We start from the raw sequence: 24,299 nt of genomic DNA, 5'->3' as shown, positions 1-24,299 counted from the left end.
ATCTTCCAAGGTAAAAAGAGTGGGAAATTTTTAGCTTAACCTTTGTAGACAAAAATTCACCCTTGCCATGCCCCCTGTTATCTGGATCCTTAATAATTAATGTACAATGTAATGCTTTTGGTGCTTTTTCCGTTATTCGGGAGCCCCAGCCTCAGCATTTTGTGAGGAGAAATGTCAATCCCCAGGACAAATGAAATTGGGATAAAATGTATTTATTAGTTCCCATTTGGGGTGACTGGATACTGGATTCTTATAATTGACTAGCATGCATAGATTGACCATGGTCACTGAAATAGTTGTAGCATCACCTTCCCCCTCCCAAGGGGTTTCTCAACAGGCTCTATCATTTTTCTCAGAATATTCTGTTCTGTGACTCACGACATTAGATGTCGCAGTTCAGTACGACACTAGCTTCAGAGCTAGACCTAATTATTACATGTTTTCCGAATTTGTCGATTGATGTTTGTAACGGTCTACATTTTCCAAGCTGCCTTTAATATATTGTTATTGTTAATATATTGTTATCAATATTGTATACCTGACAAATTTGAATAAAAACTTTGTTGAAAAAAAAATGTGTTTATTCCTTATCTGAACTTATTTATGTATGTCAGAATGTAATTCATATGTTTCAGGAGACTAATATTTTGCGACAGCACTGAGTATGCTAGTGAACAAGCTGATAAAGTTCTACTTATAATTGAACTTGAAGTTGTTGAATCCTCTTTCCTCTAGTTCTCTGGAGTAGTATGCCCTCCACCAGGGCTGCTGTTAGAAAACACAGGGCCCTGTACAGCACACACCCTATGAATTACCCTTCCCAACACAAATTCTTCCTCTCTACCCAACCCCCCCAGCACAAACATCCTCTCTACTGGCACAAACATCCCCTGGCACAGCTATACTCTCTCCTGGCACAGATATATCCTCTCCTGGTTCAACCACACTGCCCCCCCTCTCAAACCCTCCTCCTAACACATATCCCCCCTATTCTTCCTTCTTGCACATATCCCCCCTCCCCAAATCCCGATTACAGATAGCCGCCCATCCCCCCTCCCCAACTTACAGGGGAAAGCCACTAACAGCCAGGAGGAGGTGTGCTGTGTTCTGCTCTCCCCTCCTGACAGAAGAGCGCTGGTCTATACAGTACAGGAGAATGGATCACTCTTACTGTAGATTGCATTGCACTGTACCCACACTCCGCCCCCTATCCACATTTCCTGCTGCCGGGAGGTGAGCAGCCCGTGGAGGAGATGAAGAGTGCTCTTCTGACAGGAGGGCAGAGCAGAACACAGCACACCTCCTCTTCATCTCTCCCCGCTACAGCCTCCAGGCTGCCGTCTCTTAATCCTGGCTGTAAGTGCAGGCAGGGGAAGGAGCTCAGCAGTTGACAGCCATGGGGGTAGAACTGAAATGTGGGTGGGTACAACAACCCTCCTCTCTGAACAAATCTCACCCTTTCCCACCGCTCCTTTCTACACAAATGCCCCCTTTCCCAGCTCTCCTCTCTGCACAAATCTCCCCCTTTCCCACCGCTCCTCTCTGCACAAATCTCCCCCTTTCCCAGCTCTCCTCTCTGCACAAATCTCCCCCTTTCCCAGCTCTCCTCTCTGCACAAATCTCCCCTTTCCCAGCCCTCCTCTCTGCACAAATCTCCCCCTTTCCCACCGCTCCTTTCTGCAGAAATGCCCCCTTTCCCAGCTCTCCTCTCTGCACAAATCCCCCCTTTCCCAGCTCTGCTCTCTGCACAAATCTCCCCCTTTCGCAGTTCTCCTCTCTGCACAAATATTCCCCTTTCCCAGCTCTCCTCTCTGCACAAATCCCCTTTCCCAGTTCCCTCTGCACAAATCTCCCCCACCCTGCTCTCCTCTCTGCACACATCTCCCCTTTCCCAGTTCTTTCTGCATAAATCTCCCCCATCCTGCTCTCCTCTCTGCTGTAATTCCCCCTCCCCCCAGCTATCCTCTCTGCTAAAATTTTCTCCCAGCTCTTTCATTGCAAAGATGCCCCCTTTCCAGTTCTTCTCTGTACAAATTCCCAAAACCTAACTTTCACCGTTCTCTCTGTCCATGTTCACCTTTCACCGTTCTATCTGTACATGTTCACTCTGAAAATGATGATATGCGCATGCTTTTTTCGTCTAAACTCGTCACAGTAAAGTGAACACAGTAAATTGGAGAGCTCCGCCCATCGGAACTGTCAGAGTAGTGGCGGCAGCAGGTGGGAATGTACACTGCCTCTTGGATGGCCACAAGCAAGTGCAATGCTGTGACCTGACCCGATTGAGGGCAGGACTCACATGGTCTAGTACAGAGAAGCCTGTAGAGGAAGTACGTTGTACAGAAAACTTCCTCTCCTCTGTCATTGTGTTACATGACATGTCAGAGCAGAGAGGGCTGCCATAGGTCCTGGAACAGCGTTCCACTGCGTTCCGGCAGAAAAAAAGCCCTGTGAATATGAAAAAGACCTCATCTGGAATATGCAGTTCAGTTTTGGGCACCAGTTCACAGAAAGTATATCGGGGAACTGGAGAAAGTGCAGAGAATGGCAACCAAACTGGGCATGGAGGAGCTCAGCTATGAGGAAGGATTAGAGGAAGTGAATTTATTCTCTCTTGAGAAGAGATTAGGGGGATATGATCAACATGTATAAATACATAAGGGGTCCATATAGTGAACTTTGTGTTAAATTATTCACTTCAAGGTCATCACAGAGGACAAGGGGGGCACTCTTTACATCTAGAGGAAATGTAATCTCCAAATACGGAAAGGTTTCTTAACAGCTGTGAAAATGTGGAATAGACTCCCTCCAGCGGTGGTTCTGGCCAGTTCAGTAGATTGCTTTAAGAAAATCCTGGATTCTTTCCTAAATGTACATAATATAACTAAAATCTATGGGTTAGGTATAGGTTTTTGTTTTTTTTTATTGGTTGAGCTAGATGAACTTGTGTAATTTTTCAAACTGACTAACTATATGAAACTATGTAACTACAGTTCCATCATAATATGGGTGTCTGGCACCGATGCTAAATGTCCATGTCTGTCAGACTCAGTCTCCGTGGATGGCTAGTTGTGCTGTAAATTATACAACCTAAAACTTAGAAAGAACATTGTTAGCAGCCCCGGTTTTGCCATGTATGACCTCTAAAACTGTCTTTGTATATCTTGCAGGATCACTGCTATTATCAGGGCCATGCAAAGGAGGACAGTAGCTCGATGGTCAGCCTCAGTGTGTGCCAGGGACTGAGGTAAGAGATGGGGTTACAGTTTTCATGCAAATCACATTAGTACTAGATCCACTACAGAACATACTAGAAGGAAAGATCATAGAGCTGCCCTCCAGCGCACTTGTGACTATTCATAGGACCAGTGATATCTGCACTCTAGCACACTCTGATCACCCTTTTCTATCTGTGTTACCAATGGGATCTACACTTTAAGACATACAGCTCACTCCTTTGTATCCATGTTACTAGTGATATCTACACTGCAACACATGTACCTCATTTTGTAGCATGCAATAAATATTGCTTTTATTCACATCCCTTAGTTTTGCTATATTTTACAACAAATATTCATATCAACATTTTTTGATCCCCTTTCACCTACCTTTCTACATGCTTCTTCCGGATCAGAAAGTATTAGGGCAGAAAAAACACTTTTGTGAGGCACAGTTATGCTACAGTAACAAGCCTTATGCCGCGCACACACAATCGGAATTCCGGCCAGAAAAAGACCGATGAGAGCTTTTCATCTGAAAATGCGACCGTGTGTATGCTCCATCGGAATTTAGCTGTCCGAATTCCCGCCAGCCAAAAATTGATAGCATGTTCTCAATTTTCCCAACGGAAACTATTTATTAATATTTAATAATAAAATATTTACTTTTCAGTCCTATGTAAATTAGTATGTGGTGAAAACATGATTTTTACACCTTTTTGTTCATTTAGTGGCATTATTATAACACAAGAACAAAAGCTTTCGATTGAGCCCCTAAATTTGACAGAGAATGGAGCACATGCTCTGTATGCCTATCAGGACGAGGATGCCTCTAAGACTTGCGGAGTGGACCATACCATGTATAATGAGTCTGTAATAATCAAGACATCCTCTTCCAGGAGAAGTTCTAAGGTAAGATTGTAGCAGCTACAGCAAAGCTGAAAAAATTAAACTGGTAGTTACAGGGCTTGGTATTTATCCTATTGAGTGACTCATTTTGCAGTGTCTGCACACTATGGGGTTGATTTACTAAAACTGGAGACGGAGAGTGCAAACACTGGTGCAGCTCTGCATAGAAACCAATCAGCTTCCAGATGTTGCACTCTCCAGTTTTAGTAAATCAACCCCTATGTGTACACATTTACAGGTTCTTGACTCCTCTACCACACAGAGCTTGCATACTTGATGCAACAGAGGACCACTTCTTGAATTCAACTTCTTAATGACCAGACTACACCTTGGAGACCCTGCATAGATTATTACATAGCTACCAAACATGTACACCTCGAAGGAACATCTATATCTCTTTTCAATAGAAACAAATTGGAATTTCTTTAAGTAGTAACTGATATCTATTAAAGGTTTTGTGTAAAATTACAAAATAATTATATTCACATTAAAGAAGAACTATCAACACAACCCTAGTTGAATCCCCTGGGGGACCAAGTGCATGCGGCAGTTGGATCGGGTTCTCAAATTTGATCTGTGGTCCTATTGTGCATTGAAAGACAATTTTTTTTTACTGTCACTGTTTGTTGTAGCTCCACCTCAAGTTGAAGTCCAAATTGTGAGCATTTCTATTGGAGAAGTACAGCCAGCGCAATAGCCACCTTATCATCTCTCTGCAAAAATAGGTTTTGTACAGCATATAAGCTTACCTTGCCAACCCTGACTGATCATTCCCAACACAAGCTCTAGTAAAAAATCATGACTAGGGCATAACAGATGTCCTCAATCTACTTACCAGCAAGGAATGCTATGTCCCCTAACCCCTCTTACCCCATATGCCTAAGTCGTGCTTATGAGATAAAAAATTCCGCACAATAATTATGAATAATTTTTAAACAATAATATTTTTAGGATCCAGGATCAGTCAATATGAACACAGACTAAAAATAGGAGATTTATTCACCGGACATGTATTCAATGTACAAAATAGTTATATGTATTGGTTGACAGAAATAAATGTTACATAAAATATTGAAAACCAATTGAAAAAGTGCTGTACTTTTTAAATGACACAGAAATAATAACATTTCCATGTAGCGTCAATAACCTTGTATATATGATGATTAGACAGGACGTCTGTATTTCACCAATTTACCCGTTACTATAATGCATTTAAGTAAGTGATCAACAGCGTGAAATAAAATAGATGCCTGCTATGTCAACAAAAAGAAAAATTACAAAATTGTAAGGTAAAAATGAAGCTAGAGAAAAATCTATAAGATGGTTATTGCCTCGAGAGAAATAGCTTTCCAACTGTTTATAATAATAAATACATCAATATTTTCAAATAAAACAATTAAACATAAGGGAGAATAAATACAATATAGTTACCCTTTCCAAAATGGCTGCTGGCCTAAAATGGTGGTTACCAAAGTCTCCTAAGATGGCTGCTGTTTCTAAGATGGTGTCTGCTTAAGGCGGAACTCTGTCTTGCGTCCCCAGAGTTTCAGAGCATAAGGCGTCAATGAATCTTCAGTGTGGGTGGGGTTATGAATATGTTTGAGTTTATGGAATGTATGAAGTTGATGGATGAAGTGTCTGTGTTAGTTAATGGTCTGTGGTCTTAAATACCACTCTGAACAATGAACTCATTAAAAAATGTCATAACCGTAGCACCTAAGGTGGGGCTTCATTTCCATTGGTTGAGGTAGCTAATAATTTACCTTCATGGTAATCCTTTTGTTTGAATTGTCACTGCTTCTTTTAACCACCAAGGGTCATCATGGAGCAGAAATATTTAACATTTTGTAGAAATGTCCATATCTTGTATCTGACTATATAGTGTTGCTAGTATATCTATAATATTTAGGAGCTCTGGTAACCAGTACAATGTGAGGGTACAATTTTGCACATTACTATCGCATACAATTATTGAATATGATCATATGCATTACCTCTGAAAATACTATGATTAGTTATGCATCTAGGTAAAACTACATGCTATATATATATATATATATATATATATATATATATATATATATATATATATATATACACATACATACACATATATACATACATATACATATATATATATATATATATATTCTATATACATGGCTAACCACTTGCTTACTGGGCACTTAAACCCCCTTCCTGCCCAGACCAGCTTTCAGTGCTGTCACTCTTTGAATGGCAAATGCGCGGTCATGCTACAGTTTGCCCAAATGAAAGTTTTATCATTTTCACACAGATAGAGCTTTCTTTTGGTGGTAGTTAATTGCTGCTGGGTTTTTAATTTTTTTGCTAAATAAAGCAAAAAAGGACCGATTTTTTTTTAAATAAAACAAAACTATTCCATAGTTTGTTATAAAATTTTGAAAACAGCTAATTTTTCTCCTTCACTGATGTGCGCTGATGAGGCTGCACTTATGGGCACTGATAGGCTGTGCTGATGGGCACTGATAGGCACTGATAAGGTGGCACTGATGTTTGACACTGATGGGCACTGATGGTTGGCACTGATGGGTAGCACTGAAATGAACTGATAGGTGGCACTGAAGGGCACTGATAGTTGGCACTGATAAGCATCACTGATAGGTGGCACTGATGGGCACTGATGATCACTGATGGGTGGCACTGATGGGCACTGGTAGGTGACACTGATAGGCAGCACTGATCTGTGGCACTGATTATGAGACACTGATGGGCATTGATTGGCAGAACTGGTGGGCATTGATGGGTGTCACTGTGGGCACTGGTAGGTGGCACTGTGGGCACTGGCAGCTGACACTGGAGAGCACAGAAAATGCAGCCTCGGCTTTCTGTGTGAGGGACCAATTTCCCTCTGACAGAAGCCGATGATCAGCTTTTTTTTCTCTCACGCTGACAGCAATTACTGAGCTTCTGTTTACATCACATGATCAGCCGTCATTGGCTGATAGTGACAGTTCTTTGGATATGCATTAGAATCCAAATGCAAATAGCACACTTAAAATTAACTCTGGACCTTTTATCTGCTCCTTGTAAATGGAATAATGAGGGAATAACACACACCTGGGCATGGAACAGCTGAGCAGCCAATTGTCCCATTACTTTTGGTCCCTTAAGGCCGGGTTCACACCGCTGCGATGCGGGAACGCCACGAATCCGCGGCGTTTTCCCGCATCGCATTACTCCCGCCGGCAGTTCACACTGCCCTATGCGGACGGCTGGGAGTGTCAATGATATGTTAATGACACCCCCAGATCCGTCCGCATATCGCAGTGCGATCTGCCGACTCGCACAGGAATCGGATCGCATGGGGGTTCACACCATGCGATCCGATTCTGTTGCGGACCAAAAAAAGGGTCCCGTGCCAGTTTGCTGCGGGACCGATGCGAATTCAGCCATACTATCTGTATGGCTGAACTCGCATCGCTACGGAGATCGGATGTGATTTGCGGTGCGAATCACATCCGGATCTCCCCCCGCAGCAGTGTGAACCCAGCCTAAAAAGTGGGAGGCACATATACAAACTGTTGTAATTCTTACACTGTTCACCTGATTTGGATATAAATACCCTCAAATTAAAGCTGCAAGTCTGCAGTTAAAGCACATCTTTGTTTTTTTTATTTCAAATCCATTGTGGAGGTGTAGAGAGCCAAAAAGGTTAGAATTGTGTCAATGTCCCAATATTTATGGACCTGACTGTATATGAGAACTGATGTCTGAAATAAATATATATAAAACTGTTACATGAGAGAGAGAAAAAAAATACATTTCTTTCTATGAAAGGTCTCTATTTATTTTTCTCAAAGCTGAGACAATGGCGGATTATTTAACAACTAGCTTTGCAGACCATTGGAATCATAGGTCTTATCTGAATTCACCTGGGGCCTTCACACCCCACCTTCATGTAATCATCGGGCTAGTTTGTTTATTACCCCAGGTCTGTGAGTAAACCATAAACCATTGATTCTATCGCCAGCTCTGTAAGTAAGCTTGTTTGTAGATCTCTAACAAAGTGAGAAAAATTTAGTATGTTCTGTCTTGAAAAAACTGTCAAGTGTCTTGCCCTGATCTTCACCTCTGTTTTGGAACCTATTCCATATTATAATTTAAAATGTTTTTATTATTTCTTCTCAAAAAGTCTAACACCTAAAAATGATCAGACCGTCACTTTTTGAAGTGAAGATTCACATAACCAATATAGAGATGGATAGATTCCTTTAAACAGAAATATAATAATAAACACAACAACTAACAATTTCTGGTCTTTGAAGGCACTAACGAACCAATGACAGCTTTGTATCTGTGGAACCAGCTCGAGGACAATCCCAACTCTCTCCGCCGACACCTCAATTTCCACATATTCCCAGTTGATCCACTGTTAACTGGGATTCAACAGAGGATGCCACAACACAGACAAGTTCTTACTCAGTAAATTACTCAGTAACACAGTACATTTTCAATGCCTCCAAAGACCCCAACCACCAGGCCACTATGACCACCTAACAAATCAAAACCATAAAACAGGGTGGGAGGGAGGGAAGTTCCTGCAATGCCTATCACCATGAACTGATTGTAGCTCTTCAAAATCCCTTACTGACAGCCCCTCCCTGAACATTCAATTCCATCAGTCCAGTTACGTAACATCATATCTCCTGATCCTTATCTTTATTGGTTAACGCCCTAACTCCTTGACTTTGCTGTTAGCCCAGTCATGTCTGCTCGCCTATTTTTTATTTTTTGCTTTGGGCCTATCTTTCAGTGCTGTTGTAGTTGTGTGATCAATCTGCTGGTGCTATGTTTGTTTACAAGCAGACGCAGTTAGATCACACAGCCTGGATGTTGCAGAACAATCTTTTACTTATGTGAGAGTCAGAACTGTTGGGCTTTGTGATGGGTGCTCTTGTCTGCATGGCTCTAATCAGCAGCTCTTTCTTTAAACAGTTTCTTCATTCTCAGTTGCGGTAAAATTCTTAAAGAGCCCCAGCATCCATGCCACTTGTGGACAGGGACTCTGGTCCATACTGCTCTGCACATAGATGACCATTTGCCCTACAAAAATGGCTAGCATGTCTTCTTTTTAACGTTTTATTGTCTCTTTTTTTTTTTTTTTTTTTATGAAATTATTTATAAATGTTTACAATTACGGATATGCTTGTACCTATTTTTTATTTATCCTGGTAGGTAGAAGAATTCCTGAAAGCTAGAAAATATATTGAGCTGTATATTGTGGCAGATCACTCTATGGTAAGACCATACAAGTAATGCTGTATATATAATATATTTGTGGTATGCATGACATGTAAAAAGCGGGAACAAGTCATGTATAGGAACAAAGCATTTACCAGCACGCTTACTGGCCAGCATGCAAAACAGCCAAATTGGCCCTGTCTAACAGTTTATGTTAAAAACAGAGGGTTTTGTTTGCACACATTTGCAAATATATTCATAAGCTACAATGCCCACGTCAAGGGACCTCTGTATATTCTGCGGTCCTAATTCTAAATTTCAAGAGCCTCCATAGTAGCAGCACATATAATGCCGCGTACACACGATCAAACAATCCGGTGGAAAAGTACGGCAAACTCAAGTCCGCCGGACAATCCCCCCCGTGTGTAGCCTCCGGCGTACTTTTTTGACCCGAAAGTACGGCGGACTTAGAATGCCGTGTTGCACTCCAATCTTCCCGCCGGACTCACATTTCGGCGGACAATCCGGCCGTGTGTATGCCAGTCCGCCGTACTTTTGAAATGAGTGGACTTTTCCCGCCCGGAGAAAAGTCCGCTCATTTTGAGCGGGTCTCCAGGTAGGCGGGGCCCGCGAAGGAGACGTCGCTGGCCCCGCCGCCTGGTATGGACTTAAAGGGGAACCCCAATGCCGAAAAAAATCGGCGTGGGGGTCCCCCCCCAAGTCCACAACAGACCCTTGTCCGAGCACGCTACCCGGCCGGCCAGGAAAGGGGGGGCGAGCGAGCACCCCCCCTCCTGAGCCGTACCAGGCCGCGTGCCCTCAACATGGGGGGGTGCCTTGGGGAAGGGGGGGCCGCGCGGCCTCCCCACCCCAAAGCACCTTGTCCCCATGTTGATGAGGACAAGGGCCTCTTCCCGACAATCCTGGCTGTTGGTTGTCGGGGTCTGCGGGCGGGGGGCTTATCGGAATCCGGGAGCCCCCTTTAATAAGGGGGCCCCCGGATACCGGCCCCCCCACCCTATGTGAATTAGTATGGGGTACAATGTACCCCTAGCCATTCACCTGTAAAATAAAAGTACAAAAAAAAACACAACACACGAGATAAAATACTTTATTGCACAGCTCCGGGGGTCTTCCGTCTTCGGGGGTCTTCTCGCCAGACTCCTCCGCTATCTTCTTGTAGCTCTTTTGCTAGCGGAGGAGTCCGGCTTTCTTCCTCGCTGACTGGCCTCTTCTTCCGACTTCGGGGGTCTTGTCCCCCTCTTCGGTTCTTCTGCCGGGCCACCGCGCCTTCTTATAGCTCTTTTACAGGCGGTCGCCGCCGCCGCCTTCCGTTCTTCTTCTTCTTCTCCAGGAGATGTTGACTCGACGATCTCTCCGGCCGCAATGCCAGGGATGCGCTGCGCTGCCACTTATATAGGGACACTTATATAGGGACAAGGGGCGGTGTCACATGGGTTTATGTCATCAACATGGGGACAAGGTTCTTTGGGGTGGGGGGGGCCGCGCGGCCCCCCTTCCCCAAGGCACCCCCCATGTTGAGGGCACGCGGCCTGGTATGGCTCAGGAGGGGGGGGCTCGCCCCCCTTTCCTGGCCGGCCGGGTAGCGTGCTCGGACAAGGGTCTGTTGTGGACTTGGGGGGGACCCCCACACCGATTTTTTTCGGCGTTGGGGTTCCCCTTTAAGTCCATACCAGGCGGCGGGGCCAGCGACGTCTCCTTCGCGGGCCCCGCCTACCTGGAGACGCGCTCGAAATGAGCGGACTTTCCTCTGCGTGTGTGGGCGAGTCCGTTCATTTCAAAAGTAGGGCGGATAGTACGGCGGACTTAGTACGCCGTATTAGTCCGCTCAAAAAGTGCCGTGTGTGGGCAAGTAGCCCGTTCAGAAAGTCCGACGGAAAGTCTGGCGGGAAGTCCTCCAGACTAAGTACGTCGGACATACCGCTACGTGTGTACGCGGCTTAAGAATGGATAGATTAAGGGATGGTATCCCTGTAAGGAGCCCACCTCTCCTTAAATACACGGGAAACACATGTAATGCCCAGCATGAGTACAATGACAGCAAAGGCATCCTGTGCATCCCTGCACCCAATTCGTTCAACTGTACAAAAAAGTGGCAACCACCCCAACCTATAACTGGCCTTTTCAGCAGGGTGCACATGGGAGGGCAATAAACATCATTAACAAGCAAAAGATTGCCCAGCTCACTTACTCACCAGCCTGCAAAAAAATTTATTGGCCTTGTCCAACAGTTTACGTTAAAAACAGAGGGTTTTGTTTGCACTTATAGATACGCATTTAATTGGTATCTGCTTGCTTGCCTCTGATAACCCAGGAGTACCTTAATGCTGTGGTTAATAGGACTGTCATATGATTACCTAAATCTGAACTCATGTCAAAGGATGCCAATTAATGCAGTTATGTATTTATTTAAAAATATTAAATGTATTTTAAATAAAACTAGTATTAAAAAAAAGAATTTAATTTGATTTCCAATGCAATCTTTTAATCCCATGTTCAACACCACTGAGACTATGAAAAGGAGGAGCAGTACTTGGGGTCAGTCTGGTTTGCTGTATACACATTTGCTGACAATGAACAAGCTGACAGGTGAAGGGAGTAGAGAGAAGACCTCATCTGTCTGTTTCTGTTTATTCGCAGTTAAGGACAGTGCAGGTGTATTGCTTAACTACAACAGAGAAAATCAGTTCACCAGTCTGGCTGTACTGTGTGATGAGGCAGGGTACTGACTGCCTGACATTCAGCTTTAAGTGGTTGGGATGGTCCAGATTAAACAGACTGTCCACATTCTAGTTTCAGTGTAGTCCCTTTGGTTGTGGTGAAGCTGTGCCATTCCCTAAACACTTATGGTGCTGGTGTTATAAACACTCACTGTGATTTTTTTTCTCCCCTACTGTGCCCTTTTCTGCTGCAGGTTCCCTCCTCTATTACAGGTAATCTTGGGTACTTTTCCAGGCTCATTTCCTTAGGCCCTGCACATGCACATTTATCCTTGGCAAGGTTGTGTATTCCTGGTTGGTTGCCCATCTCATAAGGGCCCATTCCCACTTCTTCATTGCAGACCATTCCTTTAAGGGCTCATTGAAAATTGTGTATTGCGGTGCATTGCTGCTCTAGTGCCCTAATTTTCAATGGCCCTACAACTCATTAACCCAAAGGACCTTTGGCACTCATGCATTGCAGTGCACCAAAACATACAGTATTGCACTACTGTGCATTGTGGTGTACTGGGTGTCTGTATTTTTGTTGCATGGTAGTACATTTATTTGAATGGGCTGCCTTACTGCAATTCACATTATTGCTCATGCATTAACGCAATGCAGCAGAACGTCAAATTCAAGTTCAAGTGTAGGTCCTTAAAGAACAGTAGATCCAAAGGGAGACCCCAGGAGTGACATTAGGGGAACCAGTAAAAGACCCTAGAAAGAATCAAGGGGGAGGACAAATACTGAACAAGACTTACTTCCACCTACACTCCTGGTAGTTGACTATGATACATCAACCATTCTCCTGAGCAAACATTCTGTAGGCGTGTGCCTAACAATTATGCATCAAATTTGTACACATGCCTATGTAAAAATACAGCAGTTGTGATACATTTTATGCAAAAATAGTACAAAAATCTGAATTTAACTTACCGAAATGCAGCGGCCAGTATAATTTAGCACTTTATCACGTATTAAGTACAGACTTCCAAAATGATTCCCTATGTAGAGATGCAGGTTGTTGGGCCTTACTTGTTCTTTATCATTGATTGATTTTTCTGGCAATAAATTCTACTGTGTAGGGCAAACTGTACACATTTCTAGGAATATTAAAAGTTAAATATTAAAGGTATATGACCCATAACATTAACACTCTAATGTTTTTTTCTAGTTTATAAAATATGATGGTAATGAAGAAGAAATCCGGACACGGGTATTTAAAATGATTAATTACATTAACACTGTAAGTAAATTTATCATTCTGACATGTATTTTACTGAGATTTGAGAGGTTTTTGGTGTGATTCAGATTGCATTATCATCAGTATCCCTGTTTGCCAACACAGCAGAATGAATCATTAGGAAGATCATACATGGGCCCTCAGCCTATGCCCATAAATTTGTAGGACCACATTCATATTAACAAGCTGTACCTAACAGGGTTGAAGCATAAATACAACATGATAATTTAAACAAAATGTCATTGTCTGTTTGGTTTGATGTTGACTTTTACTTAAGGAAAAAATTGATTATGGTTTGCGATCCATTTCAAATTATCACCATTGTTGGAAAAGTGTATTCAAAGGCAAAACTTTACGTTTTTTTTTCATTTTGGATAGTGTGAGAAAGGGATAGAACTTCTGCCATGTTTTTAATGTTCTCTGTTTCCCCATTGGAGAGATTAACTTTTTATCTGTCATTGTACCCATTGTCACTAAGACCCCTTTTACACTGGGGCACAGGCTGCGTTAGCGGTAAAGCACTGCCAGTTTTAGCGGTGCTTTACCGCTGTTATAGCGGCGCTTTTTTTGGCCGAGGAAAGGGTTAAAACCACCCGCAAATTGCTGCTGCTAAAACGCTTTGCAGGCACTTTGGCAGCACTGCCCATTGTTTTCAATGGCAGAGGAGGTTTAGTAGTGGTGTATACACCGCTCCCGCACCGCCCCAAAGACGCTGCTTGCAGGACTTTTTTTTTGGTCCTGCAAGCACACCGCCTCAATGTGAAAGCGCTCAGTCTTTCCCACTGGGGAGGCTTGGGAGACGTGTTTCAGGCATTTTAAAATGCCTGAAAAGCGCCTTCAGTGTGAAAGGGGTCTTAGGCCAAAAGTGAGAGAAAATGTAAACTTTTGAATTGTCACAGTAATAAAAATAGGAAAATATTCTAATGAGGATATTTGATATCTTTTTTGATTCCTGTTGTGTCTTTGGGACAGTAAGTGCAGGAATAGCTCCCCAATAGAACACAGATGGCAACAAAAACTCTGAGGGCTGGTTCACACAGCAAAAACGCACTCCAGATTAGTTCCTGATGTGTTTTTGCATGCGTGTTTTTGACACATTTCGGTGCATTTTTGGTGCTCTTCTGGATGCATTCCAGATGCTTTTTTTCTTCTTTTTTCCTGGTTTTCTTTTCACTGTACTGGGGTCCAGTGCATTTTTGATGCATTTTTGATGTGTCCCAGTGCATTTTTTATGCTTTTTACCGCAGTCCAGTGCAGGAAAAATGCAGCATATTCTACTTTTTTCTGGAAATGGAACGCACTGGAACTGATCACACTGGTGTGAACTATGCCATTGGAAACCATATAACCTACTTTCAATGCATTTTTAATTCAGAAAGTCCAGGAAAAAAAACGCTGAACTGCATGTGGTGTGAACTGGCCCTGACAAAGGCTTTAATCCATCTTTCTTCTTTCCAAAAAAAAAAAAAATGTTTAGTTTTAATAAATGATATAATAATAACAAAGACAGAGTTACCTAGTCACTGTCACTAGTCCAAGATGGTAGACAGTCAATGTGAAAGTGAACTCTGGAGATGCACAACCTGGGCGGAGGAGCTGCAAAACTGAAAAAAAAGGATGAAGACCTAGAAGGGTTTATGGGATGTGATGAGTAGTGGATAGGCATTACCTGACGGGTGAGAAATGGGTGCAAGGGGTCACCTCAGAAGTGCCCCTGCAAAGCGAGAAGAGAGTTTGGACTATCTCAGTACCTCAAGGACATAGATAAAAGTATATACTGACTGGTGAGAGATGAAGGGGAAGGATTGCTTGGAATGTCAGTAGGAAGGAGGTCAAGTTTTTCTTCTTGCCTTTGAAATTGGCAGAATGCAGTAACATTTTTCTATAGCCTTGGAGGTAAAGCCATTTTTGGAGAAGGAAATGTTAAGCTCACCATACACATTACAATCAATGTATTGCCCCAGTTACACTTGTGGTTGGTGTTTTGCCCCTCCCCAAGTTATAATGGCGGTCAGTGTAGTGATGGCCTCAGTTAGCTGTCAGCCTAATGCCCTTTTAAAATGGTGGTCAGTGAGGTGCCCTCTTTGGATTAAAGTGCCCCCCTTTAAATGGGTGGCCAGTGTGTTGCTACAGTAGCTTGTTTACGATTTATGTTTTTATGCATTCGGTATGTTCCTTTGTTACCCTTTTTGCTCCTAGTTAGGCTAGCCCTTGGTCAGACACTCCCATTCCCTCTATTCTTTTTGTTTTTACCCTTATGGTTCGAAGAGGTCCCTCAATATCAGTAGAAGCCATATTGTTCAATAAAGCCTTTTCACCTTCAAGAAGTACCCATAAACCATCTTTGTAAAGCACCAAGCCTACAATAAACCACACTGGATTTCACTTTGAGTCTTCTTAGTGAGTTGGCACAGCCTGTGGATGTTTTTAGGTCAGTAAGCTGCTATACTGTTCCCACAGACTGGGTTTCCTAGGCATGCCGAGTGGATAAAGCAACATGTAAAAATTGAAGTCAGTAGCAGTTAAGTTGGTGGTCAGTGGCTTTAATTTTACATTTCAAGTCTATTTAATTTTTAGAAGAAAGCCTACCAATGGAATATTATTATTACATATCTTTTTTTTATCATTATTTTCAGGTGTACAAACCTCTAAATATATTTGTGGCACTGACTGGCATGGAAATCTGGAAGACAAACAACCAATTTCAAGTAGTCACAAACATAGATGATACTCTAAGCAGATTCTCGGCTTGGCGGAAGGACAATCTGTTGCCCAGGAAACCCCATGATAATGCTCAGTTTTTAACGTAAACTTTGCTTGTATTTATCTGTTTTTATAAAAAAAATGAAGCAATATAGGGAGTATGAAGTGCTGATTAGTTTACCTATGTTTTGTAATATATTTTTTGGTTACAGCCATGATAGCAATATGTGCGTGTCTAAGGCTGATATCAGTAGGCTTCTATTTTTCATTATTTGTTCATGATTTATCATTATTTGATACTCGTATATCATGCACATATGTATCGTTTGATACAACGTTTGGTTGTCTTTCTTTGCCTACATTGGTTATGGTGTGGGCGGGTGACACCTATATAGGAATCTCTGGATTTCTCCTATTGTTGTCACCATCAGTGATTGGCTCTGTAGGACAAACTTCTTTGAATGTTGCTACATTCTTTTGTTTTATAATCTCATTTTGTTTTTTATTTACTATATGTAGCTATTTCTTTTTTTCTGTATTATCTTGCTCTATTTTGTGTGTTTCTTTGCGTCTGTCTTGTCCTAAGCAGCAGTCTTTAACCACTTAAGGACCAGCTGCCATAGTTATACCGCAGCAGGTTGGCTCCCCTGGGCGAATTGCCGTAACTGTACGTCAGGCTTTTTAAGAGCTCTAGGGGGCATGCGTCGGCCACCCGCGCTCGCTCCTGACAGAACGGGAATCTGTCAATGTAAATAGATAGATCTTCATTCTGTCAGGGGAGGAGAGACAGATCTGTTGTACCTACTGATTAGGAACAGCGATCGGTCTCCTCCTCCAGGAAGTCCCACCTCCCCACATTTAGAATCACTCCCTAGGTAACACATTTAACCCCTTGATCGCCCACTAGTGTTAACCCCTTCCCTGCCGGTGACATTTATACAGTAATCAGTGGCTATTTTTAACTCTGATTGCTGTATAAATGTCACTGCTCCCAAGTGTTAAAAGTGTCCAATCTGTCCACTGTAATGTCGCAGACCTGCAAAAATCGCTTATCGCCGACATTACTATTAAAAAAATTAATGATAAAAATGCCATAAATCTATCCCTTATTTTGTAGACCCGATAACTTTTGCGCAAACCAATCAATATATACTTATTGCGATTTTTTTTACCAAAAATATGTAGAAGAATTAGGGATGCACCGAATGGGTTTTTTGGTGCCGAAACCGATACCGAAAATGAAAAATACACTAGGCCGAAAACTGAAACCGATACCGAAACAGCACCGAAACCGAAAATGGCTTTTTTTATATATAAAAAAAAAATATATATAAAATCGCCTTATATAGTATTATTCATTATAGTATTCATATTCAACTGAATCATTAATTTTATGAATAAAAGAATAGTCCAGTAATGGAAAATAACAGTACTTTAATAAAGCAACCCAAATAAATTGGACAGTGGACACAGAAGATAAAATCATAAAATCAAATAAAATACAAAATTAAATGATAAATTACTACCGCATATCCTACAGTGTAGACTGCAGTCAGTGCACATTGAACCATAACAAAATAAATAAAAAAAATTAAATAAAATAATATAAAAATAAAACGACTAAGACTAAGAAGACTTAATGTCTTAGACTTTATTAATTTTCAACTTAAACCAGAAGAACTAGTAGTAATTCAGTTATCTCTCCCTAAGGTGTCAGCGGCTGCATGTGCGATAAAAGTGTATGTATGTAGCTGCGGGTTACACACACAGTCATACAGTAGACCACACTGTTTTCCGGCCCCCGGGTATGAGCAGAGACATCCTGGAACACAGTCTACAGTCTGGTCTACAGCAGCGGTGTTCGGGCAATCACAGCAAGCAATGTAGACTAGTCTGTTTCTGGAAGTCTCTGCCCATATCTGGAACACAGTGTGGTATAGTGTATAGTACTGGAATATGTAGACAGTCACAGATACAGGACATACAGTTTTTCACATGCAGCGGGCTGAAAGCTTAGGGAGAGACAATCAATGACTGACAGTTTTGTCCCAACAACAAACTATAAAGAATAACAATGGCAGAAGGCTGTTATTCTGTTTCACAGTAATATATAAGTATGCTAAATGCAATAAATATTTTCCAACCTGAGAGAACTGTAGTAATTTATTTTTTCCCCCCTAAGTTCTCTCCCTAAGGTGTCAGCGGCTGCATGTGCGATAAAAGTGTATGTATGTAGCTGCGGGTTACATACACAGTCATACAGTAGACCACACTGTTTTCCGGCCCCCGGGTATGAGCAGAGACATCCTGAAACACAGTCTACAGTCTGGTCTACAGCAGCGGTGCTCGGGCAATCACAGCAAGCAATGTAGACTAGTCTGTTTCTGGAAGTCTCTGCCCATATCTGGAACACAGTGTGGTATAGTGTATAGTACTGGAATATGTAGACAGCCACAGATACAGGACATACAGTTTTGCACATGCAGCGGGCTGAAAGCTTAGGGAGAGACAATCAATGACTGACAGTTTTGTCCCAACAACAAACTATAAAGAATAACAATGGCAGAAGGCTGTTATTCTGTTTCACAGTAATATATAAGTATGCTAAATGCAATAAATATTTTCCAACCTGAGAGAACTGTAGTAATTTATTTTTTCCCCCCTAAGTTCTCTCCCTAAGGTGTCAGCGGCTGCATGTGCGATAAAAGTGTATATATGTAGCTGCGGGTTACATACACAGTCATACAGTAGACCACACTGTTTTCCGGCCCCCGGGTATGAGCAGAGACATCCTGGAACACAGTCTACAGTCTGGTCTACAGCAGCGGTGCTCGGGCAATCACAGCAAGCAATGTAGACTAGTCTGTTTCTGGAAGTCTCTGCCCATATCTGGAATACAGTGTGGTATAGTGTATAGTACTGGAATATGTGGACAGCCACAAATACAGGACATACAGTTTTGCTGCCATGCAGCGGGCTGAAAGCTTAGGGAGAGAGAGATATAGTTTGGCCCAACAGCAACAAACTATGTATGATGTGTGTGACTGTGTACAGTACTAAAACTGGAGATCTCTTAAATTGAAGAAGTGCAAAAACTGTAGAACTACTACAATGAACAAACAACTAATGGCAGTATGGCACAACTAGACAACTGGAACATACTGGTAGTCAGTCATACTATGTTGTATGTTCCAATTGTCCAAATAGTACAGTCCAATGCCAATTCATTTACTATGTTCAACAACATGGTAAAGGAATTGGTCTATGCTACGGATTTATAAATCTATTTCAGTATAAGTGGCAGATTTAGCTTTAAGAACAAAAGTTGCTCCGCTTTCTCACAGGAGAGACGGTTTCTCTTCTCGTCAAGAATATGAGATGCTAGACTGAATAGTCTCTCACTCTCTGTACTGGTGCTTGGGGCAGATAAATATCTGCGTGCAATCTGTGCAAGCAAAGGAAAACGTTGTTTGTTGATGCGCCAGTACACAAGGGGATTGTCACTTCTGGCAATAGGCTGTTCAGCTAAATAAATGTCCAGCTGTTGGGTAGCTGCACTTGTTGTTGCACTGCTATGGACCGGGGTGCATTCATGTAAAATTTCTTCAAACATATCAGATATGGAGGGAGCGTGTTCCTCTTCACTTGTATGCAACCGTTTCTTCTCACGTTCCTCTGTGCTACACCTCAAAACTCCTTCACCGGATGCTTCCACCACCTCCATTTGTGCCTGTATCATTTCCCGTGCACGCTGCTTTTTCTCAACATTAAAATAATGCTCTTTAAATCGAGGATCTAGAACTGTTGCAATGCAGTACAGAGGGTTGGACTCGGTGTCTTGAAACCGGTTGGTAACAGCCTCCAGTAGAGTGGTTTTAGCCGTTTTTACGCCATGGTCTGTTTCTATCTCTTTTCCTAGCAGACGCTTCAGTGCGGCAATCAAGGGAATAACTTCAGAAATGGAAGCATTAGTTGAGCTTATTTCTTTTGTTAACTGTTCAAATGGAGATAGAAGAGACAAACTATTTTCAACTAACATCCACTGATGTGCACTCAGTGTTGCCGGCAGCTCGTAATCTGCAATGTATGCAGCTAAAACACGCTTTTGTTCAAAAAGACTTTGCAGCATATAGTAGGTGCTGTTCCAACGAGTGGCTACATCTTGCTGCAGTCGTTTCGGTGGCATTCCAAACTGTATCTGCAAAGCTTGTAATCTGGAATAAGCAAGTGGAGAATGCTTAAAGTGACCCACAATTTTTCTTCCTTTTGATACAATATCAGATATGGTGCGCTGACTCAGCAATCCTTCATTCACAGCCAATTGCAACGTGTGTGCCATACACGGTATGCTTTTAAGTTCACTGTCCTCCATTGCCTTTGCCATGTTCCGCGCATTATCTCGTACAATCAAATGCACTTTAGACTTCTCAATGTGCCAAGTGTCAAGCATGGATTTTAAAGTGTCAGCTATTGCTGCTGCAGTATGTGATCCAACAAACTCACGTGCGTTAAGTAGGATGTTTTGCAATTGAAATTTGTCATCTATCCACTGCGCTGTCAGGCTAAGCATGCTCGTTGGACTGACGTCTGAACTCCAAATGTCGGTAGTAAAACTGATTGCTATGATGTCGGTAGTCATGAGCTCTTGAATGTGTTTTCTAACACTGCAAAACAATTCAGGTAGACAGGTATCTGCAAAGTAGCGTCTGCTTGGTAGTGAGTAACGCGGCTCAATATGTTGCATAAGCCTACGGAATCCAATGTCCTCCACAACAGAGAATGGCTGGTCGTCTAATGCAATAAATTCCATAATTTTATCTGTTATGGCACGAGCTTTGGGACTGTCACTTGCAAATTTTTTAACCTTTTCAAAGACCGTGGCCACAGATGGTGTTGAGCCTGAGTCACTTTTTGGAAGTGGCACTGTTTTCTTGTAATCTGAATGCTGAACTGGATGTCGTGTTTTCAGATGGTGTATCAAACCTGTTGTTGAAAAATGCCTTGGCACGGTACCCCCTCTTGAAATTTCTGCTGAGCAAAGACTACAGATTGCAAATTTGGGGTCTTTATCAGAAACTTTAAAATATTTCCACACTGCAGACATGGTCCACCTTTGCTGGTAGCGCAGAATAATAGCATAGAATGATCTATAGTGGGAGTGAAATCTGAGGGGGAAAAGAAAAAAAAGGACGAAATTAATTTTAAAGCTAAACCCCAGGAGGCAGCTTTAAAAAATAATAACAAACTATCACTTTTTTTTTTAAACGCTGCAGCTCTTGCCATGCAAGGTAGTTAATATGTCTGCACTGCAGTATATATCCTGACTTGTACCAAAAGATAATATAATTGCACTGATTAAATTTCATTGCAAATGGAATGGATTGCTTGCATGCAAATTGCAATTGCAATTTCATGCTATATTTAATTTTTTGGGCGCTATTCTGCAGTATAATATAATACTATAACTTCATGTGCTTGTTGTACAATAAAATATATAATATATATATAGTTGTTAAATATAATATATTATATTGCGTACTGTCTGTCATGTTTTTAAAAAAATGATAAATCATGTCATGTCAGTGTGCTATACTATACCAAATGACAAATTCAATGACAACAAGGGCATACATTTTATAGTATACTAGTACTACAGAATAATAAAGAGCATGCCATTCCATTTCAAATCAGTTTACATTTTTTTTTTTTGCTACATCACGATGTACTGTAAGACATTTAATTAATATACCATACTGCATGGCACAAAAGGCACAAAGTAATACATGTTGTTTGACTGCTATGACAGTTTCAGTAGTATAGTAAAATAAATTAGTTGGATTGTTTGGCAGTTTAAGGCAAAAAGGCAATGCATTGCTCACCGGCGAATAGTAGTAATGGTAGCCATCCAGGAGGGACAGTGCCCAGTGCCCACTGTTGTACTTCAGTATGTGCAGCCCTCTATGAAGCCGTCTCGGGTCCCAGCAGCGTCTCTCGGGTCCCAGCAGCGTCTCTCAGGTCCCAGCAGCGTCTCACAAGCACGAGGAGCGTCCGCAGGGAAGGTGCCAGCGTCTCAGCAGGGAACGTGCTTACGAGTGCGGCGTCTTAACCGCGAGGAACGCGCAAGCCGCCCACAGAACGAGTGATGTCATCCGAAGTTTCTCCCACCGCTACTGCGCCTGCGCAATTTTCGGCGCCATTATCGGCAAGAATTCTCTTTCGGCAAAATGCCGAAAAGGCCATTTTCGGCCGATATGTTTCGGCGGCCGAAATTTCGGTGCATCCCTAAGAAGAATACATATCAGCCTAAACCGAGGACAAAAATTGTTTTGTTTTTTCGAAAATTTGGATATGTATTATAGCAAAAAGTTAAAATATTGTTTTTTTTTGTTTTTTTTCCAAATTGTTGCTCTTTTTTGTTTATAGCGCAAACAATAAAAACCACAGAGGTGATCAAATACCACCAAAAGAAAGCTATATTTGTTTAAAAAAAAGGACGTTAATTTTGTTTGGGTAAAGCGCCGCACGACCGTGCAATTGTCAGTTAAAGCAACGCAGTGCCGTATCGCAAAAAATGGCCTGGTCATTAAGGGGGCAAAACTTCCGGTCCTTAAGTGGTTAAGCACTAATTGATTCAGCTGTTGCTCAGGTATATAACAGTTAACTACACATGTGCTTCTGAGGTTGTGAATAAGCGATGTTAACCTTGCTGCTATAGTCCTGTTGTATCGTGGCCTAGTGATCTTAAAGCGGGAGTCCACCGGGAGTTCTTTTTTTTTTAAAGCCAACAGCTTCAAATACTGCAGCTGCTGACTTTTAAAATAATGACACTTACCCGCCCAGCGCGCCCGCGATGTTGGCACCCGAAGCCGATCTCTCGATCGTCTCTCGGGTGCTGCCGCCGCCATCTTGGGTATGGGAATCAGGAAGTGGAGCCTTGTGGCTTCATTTCCCGGTTCCCTACTGCGCTTGCGCTGCGCAATAAGGATGGTCCCCGCTGTCTCTGGGATCCGTGTGTTTCCCAGCAGGCAGCGGGGAACCTTCGGAAAGGGGCGTAGATTCTGCGGAAAGGGGCGTACCTTCTGCAGAATCTACTCCTGAAAGGTGCCAATTGTGGCCGGAGGGGGGATGGGTTCCAATGAGCGGAAGGTCCACTTTAGGGTGGACCTCCGCTTTAAAATTGAATGTTGTCCAATAGTTGTTCCATACCTCCCAACTGTCCCTGATTTCAAGGGACTGTCCCTGATTTGGAACAATGTCCCTCTGTCCTTCTGTCCCTCTTTCCTCCTCATTTGTCCCTCATTTTGCTCTAATCTATATAGTTGTATATAAAATGCACTTTTTATCTTTCAAAAAGTGTTTCCCAGTGCTAAACCTTTCATCCAATTTCTAAATTGCTGCATTTGTACATTTTAAAAGCCAATATAAAGGAATAGTAGTGGTTAAAAAAAAGCTTATTAACCTTTTTTTGGGGGGGTTAATTCTCCTTTAAGGGGGTGTGGCAGGGGGCGTGTCCTATACCTACATACTAGTAGGTATCCCTCATTCCCATCTCAAAATGTTGGGAGGTATAGTTGTTCTCTGTAATCTGTACATAAAAGGTGGATTTTATATATGAACTTACTCAGATAGCTTTATGCCTGGAACATATCTACAGCCACCGGTGTAATCCTAGGGGTGCGTATCAGGGGGTATGCTGGCCACAAATCTAGAGGGATTTTACCAGTGGCATATTAAAGAGGAAGCTATTTTTTTTTTTAAATGCAACCTGCAAGGCAAAGGCATAATGAGCTAGTATGCATAGCATACTAGCTCATTATGAGAACGAAGCCCCCGAAACGGTCCTCCGTCGCCATCTTCGCCGCTGCCATGTATCCCGGAGTGACTTCCGGGTCTCGCTGCTCCGGCGCTGTGATTCGCCGGAGCCGCGATGATGTCACTCCCACACATGCGCACGGGAGCCGACGTGAGCGGCATATCGCCGTGATCTGCGGCCTGCTCAGTGTGCCTGCGTTCCGCTGTCTAAGGCGCATGTGCCGTAGACAGCGGTGCCTGCCTTTTTGTAAATATCTCCTAAACCATATAGGTTTAGGAAATATTTCTTGGACCTACAGGTAAGCCTCAATCTAGGCTTACCTGTAGGTCAAAGTGGTTTGTAAGGGTTTACAACCACTTTAAAGGGGTGTGAAGTGTCCGCACTGGGTACACACTCACTGGGGATGTTGAGGCTGTATGGCATTTATTTATTTATTTTGTTGTTGCCCCCATGCAACACAAACAAAT

At 42.5% G+C, this 24,299-nt stretch overlaps 1 protein-coding gene across 2 annotated transcripts in view; it reads left to right on the top strand.

The window, feature by feature from the left end:
* LOC143960813 (zinc metalloproteinase-disintegrin-like VLAIP-B) overlaps positions 1–24,299 on the top strand; it is a 127,275-nt gene that overhangs the window by 10,905 nt on the left and 92,071 nt on the right. For both annotated transcript variants that reach the window (XM_077469735.1, XM_077469734.1), the window contains exons 6-10: positions 3,171–3,247; positions 3,950–4,130; positions 9,345–9,407; positions 13,248–13,319; positions 15,953–16,122. In XM_077469735.1, the coding sequence (XP_077325861.1) occupies positions 3,171–3,247; positions 3,950–4,130; positions 9,345–9,407; positions 13,248–13,319; positions 15,953–16,122 (563 nt within the window). The remainder of the gene's footprint in view (positions 1–3,170; positions 3,248–3,949; positions 4,131–9,344; positions 9,408–13,247; positions 13,320–15,952; positions 16,123–24,299) is intronic.

Source organism: Lithobates pipiens, unplaced genomic scaffold (genome assembly GCF_037356315.1).
Source record: "Lithobates pipiens isolate NorthernLeopardFrog02 unplaced genomic scaffold, aLitPip1_a1.2 Scaffold_8, whole genome shotgun sequence".
Classification (NCBI taxonomy): Eukaryota; Metazoa; Chordata; class Amphibia; order Anura; family Ranidae; genus Lithobates; species Lithobates pipiens.
Note: the sequence above shows the minus strand (reverse complement) of the source record. Positions and strands in the feature narration are given on the sequence as shown.